General features: G+C 43.7%; 1 protein-coding gene across 29 annotated transcripts in view; it reads right to left on the reverse strand.

The window, feature by feature from the left end:
• RBFOX1 (RNA binding fox-1 homolog 1) overlaps window positions 1–10711 on the reverse strand; it is a 754257-nt gene that overhangs the window by 417777 nt on the left and 325769 nt on the right. For 21 of the 29 annotated variants that reach the window (XM_017534045.2, XM_017533939.2, XM_017533943.2 and 18 more), the window contains exon 1: window positions 2648–2907. The exons of 2 other annotated variants lie outside the window; for them this stretch is intronic. In XM_017534045.2, the coding sequence (XP_017389534.1) occupies window positions 2648–2791 (144 nt within the window). In that variant the 5' untranslated portion in view covers window positions 2792–2907. Of the gene's footprint in view, window positions 1–2074; window positions 2144–2647; window positions 2908–3345; window positions 3428–3463; window positions 3825–10711 lie in introns of those variants that run through there. 6 more of the 29 variants (XM_017533870.2, XM_017533887.2, XM_037740365.1 and 3 more) reach the window with 4 other exon arrangements.

Genomic DNA, 10711 nt, shown 5'->3' on the forward strand with positions numbered 1-10711 from the left:
AAACAGAATGATGAATGCTCCAAAATAAGATCATTGTGGGTTGATTACTGTCTTATATGATTGGTGATCTGAATGTCAAAAACTTCTGAGTTGTATTTATTCCTAAATGATTATAAAATAAAATTTTTCCGATGAAGGTGTTACTTATCATAAATGTCACCTGATTCATCCATTTGATCAATTTACTTTGAGATCAAAGATTAGCCTTCTGTTCACCAAAATTAGCTAGAGATCCAACAATAGCTACAGATTAAAGGCAGATAAAAAATATAGTAGTGACGTCTGGGTATAACATATGTAAATCATATCGATTAGTAGTATGTGGAGATTAGAGTGAACTATTTCACCCTCCTAATCAGCCGATTGTCTGGAATGCTAAATAAAATAAGTGACTTATGGCTTCTAAACAAACTATCAAGAGAGTCATGGCTAGGTGAGACGACCCCAGGTATATCACTCCCACCCTAGCGGTGAGCTTCCAGGAAGGGCTAGAAGACCTGATTCTGAATAAGACAGGCAAAAATAAATGCCTGCCTTTATCGTACTTCTGGCATTCAGTGAAACTCAGAGAAAATACACACGCACACACCATTCTGACATTATGTCATAGTATCACATTATAAACACTTTCACAGATAGCATTGCAAGTCCTTTCAAGGGAAGGGGAGATGCATTCCAAAGCACATTTCAAAATCCACCCTCCATCTATCTTCATATGGAACCACAACGCTGATTTAGTCACTTCTAAATATTTGTTGTGGCTGCCAATGTTTCCTTCAAGCCTCCCCTTTCCAGAGCAGTAATGTTTTCCTCGTGGGAGACACTGCCTGGAAGATACTGAGAACCTTTGTGTTTACCCTATCTGTTTGTTCTTCTCATGGCAAGGATAACCTCTCACTCAAAGTCATTATCTTCTTTCCTAAGTTGTGCCCAAATGAGTAAGCCAATTTAATAATCAAGAAGGCAGAAACATGGATGTATTTTTTTTAAAAAAACATCCACACCACCACACAAAGGAACAGAGAACACTGAGTATCTATAGCATTCTAATTGTTAGGTAAATGCTATTCAAATTGATTAATAAATAACATGAAAGAAATGAATGTAAAAGGCAAAAGATCAACTCCTATTAATAATTTGATAAATCCAACTGAGGCTTAGCATCTATTGAAATGCTCATCAGAATTCTCTTCTAGTGGAAATAACTGGTATAAAACGTACACATACACACACATTTACACACACACTCACAGCAAAGGCACAGAAATTGTAGAAGATAAAGCATATAATACGTTATCAATACTCTCTTGGGAAATGCTTCCTGGTGTGTTTTACTCAATAATCAATATAATAAAATAATATTTAATAGAACAAATTTGTTCCCAAGATTTTTTTAAGGCTGTTCTCAAAAAGAATTCCAACAGAAAATACACCTAAGAATTTTTTTCTGGAGGTAAGCAACTTGGTAGAAAAATCACCCAAATGTTCAAAACAGAATCCTGACATTTTATAAAAAAACATATATTCCCTTAACACAGGTTGAAATTGAAGGTCTTGGGGAAGGGGGCCACTCTCAACTCTTGCAAAGGAAGTTCTGTTCACACACTCATGTTAACAAATGGTACTCTTGAAGTGAGTCCATGGAAAAACAGATAAAATGAGTATCATCACTGTAAACTCTTCATAGAATAGGATGGAGATCCTGGGAGGGGAAAAGGATTTGCATCTGCATGACAAAACCCCTTCTAGCCCTTCAGTTCACATCCACAGCCCCTGACCAATGACAGAGAGCTGGCCTGTCACCCTACAAGGGCAGTAATGAGCTATTTCCAAGCCCAGGAACCAACTCAGGAAGCAACCCTTCCAATAAAGAAAGAATGACAGAGCAGAGAGGGTCCCAGGGAAACACCCTGAGAAAGAGAGCAAGGCTAGGAAAGACTGAAATGTGTACAATGAATGGAAAATAAAACAGAGACTCCTTCGGCAAGACCACTAAGGGGAAGTGAAAGTGGGGGGGACCCACAAAAAAACACCCTTACACATGCCAACAAAGACAACATCCTCAACAGCTCACCTTCATCACAGCATTGCCAGCGAGTTTGAAGGCAGACGGGGACTGACACACTCCAGAAATCCAAATGCTCCGATCCCATGCGGACCGAATATAGCACCACACGGACAAACTTAGGAAAACAAACACACATACACACACCACACACACACACACACACCACACCCCCCACACTTTTCCTTTCCACTCCCTATTCAATCAGCTGAATTAACACTGCAGGCACCCGAGTGCCTCCACACAAACTCTTAGCATCAAAGGAGTCTTAGATCACCATGGAATGCACTGACTCAAGGAAGATGGTAGCAAGAAAAGGCAGTTTTCCATTTCAAACTCCCGGGACCCAGGCTTGGGCATCAGGCGATTTTAAAGTATTCAGACAGGTGCAGACACAGCTCAGGGCCAGATGCCCGGGGCTTCACCGAGAACCGGAGGCTTCCACCCACCCTTCCCATCCCAACGTGGGAGCCCCCTCCCCAAAAACCTCCGTAAGGCACCGAAGCGCAGCCCGGGACGCACGGGGAGGCGTCTGGCCGAGCCCCCGGGAAAGCGGCCACCGAGGGCAGACGCGCGCCTTACCTGCTGTAAGTACATAAAAGTCAAGGCACACGAAAGCTGGGGACACATGCCCACGTTGGGAAGCGCCACGCAGGTGGCCCCCGTCAGAGGATGCTGCATCATGTCTCTCTGGCGCCCGCCGAGCCCGAGTGGGGACGCTCGCATGCAATCACGTTGCTTGCTGCCTGGGCGCTACAATTTTTTTTTTCTTTTTAATTTTGCTGATTATCTAAATCAACGACCGGTGGCTGTCTCTCTCTCTCTCTCTTCCCTCTCTCTCTCTGTCCCTCTCTCTCTCCCCCTCTCTCTTCTTCCCTCCCCCCCACCGCACCCCGCCGGTCCCTCCTCCCTGGCTCTCCCAGCCTGGGGCTGTGCTAGATCCTGGCGTTCCTCTGCCTCCAACTGAAACACTTGCGGGGACCTGGAAACTACTTGCTTCCCTTCGCGCAGTCGCCTGGCTTTTCGGGGTTGTTGGGCCTGGCTTTTTGACCCCCCACCCCCACCCCGCAAAGTGGAAGGGGCCCCCCACCCCACGCCCCTGTGAAGGTGACACGAGAACGGGCAGAGGGAACTTCCCTGAAAGGTTCAGGAGGTGCGGGGCTGCCCTCCCGAAGAGGCTGGAGGGGAGGGGGGCAAGGAGAAAAGGAGGAAGGGGTGGGAGGCAGGGGGGAGAGAAAATGAGGGGGGGAAGAGGGAAAGGGAGAGGGGTTTTGACTCACACCGAAGCTCACTCCGTTGGTCCTGATGCTGCTGTCTCCTCATTTGTCAAATGGGTCCAGGGGAAAGATTTTCTTTTTTTTTTTTTTTTTTTTTCCCAAAAAAAAAAAAAAGACTCACCAAAATTTAAACCGGGTCTGCTAAAACCCTCCGCGGGTGAACAGGCGAGCGAGCGCCCCGTGTGCCCGGCATCAGGCGAGCTGGACAATTGGCGCGATGGCCCAGCTGGGACCCACAGGGCTAGATGTTGGTAGCGGTGCAGTTTGCCCGATTCCTTGGCAAATAAACACAGAAAAGGGATTTCCCCTCGGCAGAGGGTGGAGTACTGAGACGGGAGGGGCTGGGGGCAGGAGGGAGCTGGGGCTGAGGGAGGGGAGGAGGTTTCTGCACCCCCCCCCACCCCCCACCCAGCAGCGCACACAGGCGCCGAGGCACCCCCGGGCGTTTGGGGCGCAGCTTTCGCTCTGTGCCTTGCCTTGGTTGGGCAGGCAGCCCCGGGCACAGGGAACCTGCCCCTGAGCTGCTCAATGAGAGCAACCGCCCGGCTGGCGTGGAAATCAAGCCTGTTGGACTAACGCGCCAGCTCGGGGCAACTGAGAGGGGGCTTCTCCCAGTCCAGAACACCCTCTCCTCTCAAATTATAAATGCACAGGGTAGGGAAGTCCGTGTCTGGTAAGAGATTACTCCGTCGGCTGCAGGGAGCAAATTACAATGGTTTATTTATTTATTTTTTTGTTCTTGCCTGGCCAGCCCTCCTTGGCCAAATTAACATTCTGCTCTTGCAAGCGGGTCTCCCTTCCCCTTTATTTTATGAAGTAATAATTATTCATTAGTAGATTTCGTTAGTCTTTATGCAATAAAATAGGATGTGATCTGCAAATCAAAAGAAAATATTAAGACTCTAACTCATCCTTGGTCCCCACAGGAAAAAAAAAAAGGCACATTCTTGCATTCTTGGCAGCAGTAAAATCGTGATCAGGAATAGTAGCCATATTTTTTAATATAGATTTTGACCTAGTGATTGGATTTTCTTTTTTGTTTTCAGACCAAGAGATCAGCTGTCTGAACAGCATCTTCTTGGGTTATTGGGCTTCCTGAAAGATACCTTACTGACAGCTTCTCACTGACCTGCAGAACTGAGCCGTACCTGAGATGGGATGGGGGCTCTCTGACAAAATAATATTTGGGGCAGAACCCTGGAACTGGCCACCAGGGACATCCCAAATGTCCCCTCCTCCTCCTAGTGGCTCACCCCAACAACCTCAGCCAAATGATGGCTCTGAACCCAACCATCAGCTCGCAAGGCACAACTCACTTTGCAGGCTAATCAAAATGCTTTCTCAAGAAAAGAAAACTAATTATCCCACAGCTCTATTTTTTGTTGTCTTTCTGTTTGGAATAACTGTACAGTCTTCCCTCTTCCTAACACTAGGCCCCAAACTGCTGTTTCTTTCTACTTTTCATCTTGGAAAACCAGTGCCTCCAACCACTCTGGGTCTCACAAATCCCATCAATTTAGCAGAGACACAGTAGCAAGCTTAACCCTTTAGCCTTAGGCAGAAGTTCACGGCAGGGGAGGGGGGGAATTGGGAGAATAGAGGCTGGTATTCTGTACTCTCTAGTATTCTGGTATTGGGAGGTGCTGGCAGTGGTGAGTTTGAAATACGTTTGCTGTATGTTTCATCGGAAGTCACATTCATCATACAAGCTCTGATTAACGAATACAAGAATTCCCTCTTTCCTTCTCTTACTTCCTACCTGCCTTTATTTATTTATTTTTGCAATTCACAAAACTAAAGAGAAAGTCACTCCACAGAACACAAATGGAATAAAAGGCCAACCATTCTGCCTTTCCAATCCCCACTCTCCCTTTCCCATTCTTTACTGTTGCCTCAAGCAATCTGCTGTACTGACGAGTTCGCACCGCTTTCCTTTATTTTTTTTTTTTCTCTTGCTGGCACTGGAAAAGCCTGTAAACACCCCAAGAAAAGAAGAGAATTTTTTTCCTTCAGCTAATTTTCATAAGAAACATGATAAATAATACATGGCACTTTAATAAGACTTTATCTGAATGGTTTAATGAAAAACAAATACATTATGTAAAGACCCAATAACTGCTCTGGGCTGCACTGAGCCAATTCAGATTTTCCAGTCCGTTTTCTCCCCAAAGTTGGAACCACTCTGTGGTGATTAGATCCCCACAGATCCATCTTGCAATAACGGGCTCAGACTTTCCCTCAAACTTAGGTCTTCACAGTCAGACACACTGAAGATCTGCAAATATAACAATGAGAACCAGACCTAAAACCACATCAAAATTATTTGGAGTCAGGCTCTGTTCTCTGGATAACTAAGCATGAACATTCCTCCACTCTGGTACATGCAAACACAACATACGGGGATAAGTCCCCTCCCCATAGACATTGCAGCCATATTAAGGAGCCCAGGGGAACACTTTCCCATTGATAACATCAGTGCTCCTTAATCAGGACTAGGACATCCAATGACCCCAAATCAAATAGTAACATCATATCCGCAGCCATTGCCCAACTGATGGCAAAACTTTGCCAACCTTTTAAGCAGCATCTGGGGATAGTGCATCCATCTCAACAGAGACTAAGGGCCCCATCAAGACCACTAGATCCAGCATGATTCTCCAACATCAATACATGGGAAAAGTAGAGAAAGAAAATATTCTTATCTCTCTTTAAAAAAAAAAAAAAAAAAAGGTCTGGGCACTTATCATCCAATGGGTTCATACTCATTCCAGGACCACCTGCCTGCATTTCAGCTACAAGGACCCTTCACGGAATGGTTATGCATACCCTATAGGAAGCTGAAAAGGTACAGGAAAATTGGCAATTAATAACGTCATCTTCAAATGAAACTTTCTTAGGCACAAGGCAACTACCCAGGTTTTGACTCATACAATAATATTGTAACTTGTTTCTTCCCCCGAATTTGCCAGTTATTTAAGAGAAGAATGGAAATCATTTTTTTTATTTTCTCTTTTTAATAACGATTATGACTTTCCAAGGCTGTTAAAATAGCAGACGATCCACTAAAAAAATACTTTCTATGAGAGTGGCCATGCCTCGAGCAAGGAAGACTGCAGTTAGACAGAAAGAAGGACTTGATCTTCAATGTAATCATCTATACTGAGGTTACTCAGCAGCGATGTCAAGGTGTGACTTAGAAATATTTACTTTCACTTCCAAATTTAATGAGGGCAACTACATATTCTCCATCTTCATTAAAGGGAGCATGAAAGTATCTTCAGAAAGCCTGATTATTTATCTCTATCAAAAGCACTTTGATCCACCGACTTGTTCAAATTCCTGAATCATATTTACTTAGTGCTGATCTCATTCCAGGCACTGTTCTAGTTCCCAGGTCTGTATCAGTGAGGCCAGACAAACAGAGGTCCCTGACATCATGCAGTTTACATTCTGGTGGGTGGGGGAGGGATGGCAGAAAGTTAATAATACAGATAAGAAATAAGTACAGTACAATAGATGGTGGTGAGTGCTCAGGAAAACAAAGAGGCAAGATGAAGATCAGGGAATGAGGGAAACCAGGGTAAGGCAGGTGGCAATGACATCTACCTAAAAACCACACTTGCTCTGAAAAATGCAGGTTTAGCTTCAAGAAAGCCCCCTTGTACCTGCTCTTTCCAATCGTACTGTCTAAGCCTAAGATTTGTTTAATACAGATGGTCCGCCACTTGTGACGGGGTCACATCTGGATAAATCCATGATAAGGTGAAAATATCCTATGTCAAAAACATACTTTCTGCTTATGACATTTACAACTTACAATGGGTTTATCCGGACAAAACCCCATTGTAAATTGAGGAGCATGTCTCTATGAATTCTGGAGTTCTCTTGGGTCAATCTACTAGGGGTAGCAGTGAGAAGTTTGCACTTCTAATGTAGACATTCAGCTGGCCTGTTGGCCTCCAGAATGTCTCAGATCCTGATGGTCCCCCTGAGCTGTATTTTGTAGTAGCTCCATTTCTCAGACATATTCTCTAGGCAAAAGCATGATCACTCCATGACACTGAGTCGGAGGGCCCAGCACTTTGGCAGCACTCAAATGAGTACAGCTCTCCCCTTTCAGAGTAAAGGGCTACGTCCCAGGCAGAGCCAAGTCCAACCATTCAGCAGCAATTGCTTTGCATGTAATGACAGGATCCAGGCTACAGATTAGAGCCTGCTTCTGCATAAAGGACCCTCAATCTCCTCTAGCTTTCTAGCCTGGGTGTGGGTTGTCAGTGAGCCCAGGACTAAAAATAAGCCACGCTTGCAAGGGCAGAAACACAAGTACAGGCAATACCCAGTTCACAATTAGCTCCCATTACAAATGCGCTTTTCAAAATTATAGTGGTGGTTTAGAAGAGTTTACAGCCATCTTTGGCCTCCAAGAGTGACATCAGTTAATAAATAAAGCCAAACAAATGAATAAAATGTCCACCAATCATATATAGATTTGACATCACTGTGGAAAAATGGGTAATCTCAAACACAGATGGTGGGAGATGATTTTGGTGCTCACTATCAAAATCTAAAATATGCTTATCTTTCAAGGTAACTATTCTAATTATAGATATCTGTCCTGCTAAAATATTTGAGACAGACACATGATACATGAACCAGGATATTCACTCTAGCATTGCTTGTAAAAGGAAATACAGTTGACCCTTGAATACACAGATGTGAATGGCACAGGACCACGTATGCACAGATTCTCTGCCACCACTGACACCCCAGAGACCCAGAGACAGCAAGACCAACCCCTCCTTTTCCTCGTCCTCCTTCTTCTCAGCCTACCTCATGTAAAATGACAAAGATGAGGACATTTATGATGATCTGCTTCTACTTAATCAATAGTAACTATGTTTTCTTTTCCTTATGATTTTCTTAATATTTTCTTTAGCTTATGTTATTGTAGAAATACATATATAATGCATATAACACAAAAATATGTGTTAATCCACTGTTTATGTTATTGATAAGGCCTTGAGTCAATAGTGGGCTAATCATAGTTTTGGAGAAATCAAAAGTCATACACAAATTTTGGCCCGGGCATTTTGGCTCATGTCTGTAATCCCAGCACTTTGGGAAGCTGAGGCAGGTGGATCACTTAAGGCCAGGAGCTCAAGAGCAGACTGGCCAAGATGGTGAAACCACAAAACTTAGCCAGGCATTGTGGCATGTACCTATAGTTCCAGCTACGTGGGAGGCTGAGGCATGAGAATCACTTGAACCTGGGAGGCAGAAGTTGCAGTAGGCTGAGATCATGCCACTGCATACCAGCCTAGGCAACAGAGTGAGAGCGTATCTCAAAAAAAAAAAAAAGTTTTACACAAATTTTCTACTTTGTTGGGGTTTGGCGCCTCTAACCCTCATGTTGCTGAAGTGTCAACTGTAATAAAAACCAATAGGAGACAATTAAAACAACGTATACCATATTCATACAGTGCACCCGTTAAAAAGAATAACAATCATCTGTGTGGCTTTCCTTGGAAAAATCTCTAAGAAAGATCTCCAAGAAGCTTCAGGAGACATATAAAATAAAGTTTCACATGTGAAAAATCAAAGCAAAACGCACAGCAAAAAACTCTACAATTCTTTAAAAATATGTGTGTGCACGCATATAGACACCCACAGAAGCATGTGCATATGTACACGTATACAAACAGGCATGCATGCAATCATGTGAAGTGCATACAAAAGGGCTGGGAACGATGTAAGTCAACCTGATAAATGCCTTTAGATCTAGGGTAATAGAGGAGGGGTGATTGGGGATTTTTCAATTTTTACTCTGTACACATTTATGTTGCTTAGATTTTCACAATAAGAACATGTCTGTATATTACTTTTATAATCAAGTGAAACAATTATATTATTATCTTCCTACTACAACTACCATTACAACTGTTGTGATTATAAAGACCCCAGGCTACACGGTCCTGAAGAATAATTTTTTTTTTTTACATGGTGGTAACTTTCCCTGGCTAGTGCATGAATACCTGCTTAAACCCACTAGTGAGTTGCAATGTTCTAGATACTTAACATCCGCAATGGAAAAGAGAATGGACTCAGCTACATTGTAGTTTAGCATCCACACAGGATTTCAGTAACATAGAATCTCATATCGTTTACAGCATAACTTCTTAGGGACAATGTTTTCTGCTTATGTCTTCAGAAATCAAAATCAAAATTACCATATTCTCATCCTACCCCTTCCTCAGGTGCCAAGGCTGCTGAGAAACGGACTACAGATTGGAAACTTGCATATGTTTCTGTAGAAGAAAAAGGATGTGACTGATATGCAAACCCAGTTATGTCTGATTCTCTACTATCCATCTCACAGGGTGGGGTAGTTTGTCTTTATACCAAGCCTCACATATAAAGCAGGAAGAGTGGAAAATGAGTCCTTTTCTGTTCCTACAAGCCAGGGCCCAAACTGTCTTCCCTCTTCCCTGCAGGGACGATGAGGAGGAAGCTCAGGAGGCACCGTGACTGCGTCTTCTCTTGATGCTTGAGCCTTGCCTCTCCTGTCACCTCACTGGTTGCAGACTATGGGTCCCATAGAGTACAAGCTTGGAAAACGTGATCTTTCAACTCAGTTCTTTCCCTGACCTGGCATTCTGCTCTGTGCCACTCAGCAGGATGTCTGCATTTACCTCCACATATACCTACACTGTCCATAGTTTTCAGGGTAAGCAGAAACACAGGATTCAGGGGCAGAGGGAAGGGACAAAAAGCTAGGCTTTCTTTAACTCCCGCCTTCCAGCAAGTGGAGGAATGGACCTGCTGCAAATCATCTCCTAGGAAACATCGTGAATGTCTAAAGTTGTGGTGGATTCCAGTCTACACCTCAGAGAAAGGCCCAAAGAGTCCTGGTATTCTGAAAATGGTTGCATGGTCCACAGCTATGGCCAGGGGCAGGCTAGGGAGTCTATTCACTGTAGCAAAAGCAGCAATATGCCCATGATGCAGGTGCTCTGTGTCTACAGAAACACACCAACTGGTTTAAATTCAAGCTCTGCTACTTGCAAGCTATGTGAACATGAGCAGGTGAGATAACCGTTCCAAGCCTTAGTTTTTTTCATCTGTAAAATGGGGCCAATAGGCCAATTGTAGCACCCTCACAAAACTACAATGATTCTCAGACTTCTTGTCCCCTAGCCCTCAAATTCATGGACAGTTCCATAAAAGTTTAAAAACGGTAAAGAGACTGCACGAAAATGAACGACTTTTAAATTTCTTGCCAAGTTAGTGCATTCATACATACCCACATAAACTCATATACGCTGTGTACTATCATCAGTGTTTCATAAAAGAAACAGCATTTTACACAAAA

Source organism: Cebus imitator, unplaced genomic scaffold, assembly GCF_001604975.1.
Source record: "Cebus imitator isolate Cc_AM_T3 unplaced genomic scaffold, Cebus_imitator-1.0 Scaffold4, whole genome shotgun sequence".
NCBI classification, from domain to species: Eukaryota; Metazoa; Chordata; class Mammalia; order Primates; family Cebidae; genus Cebus; species Cebus imitator.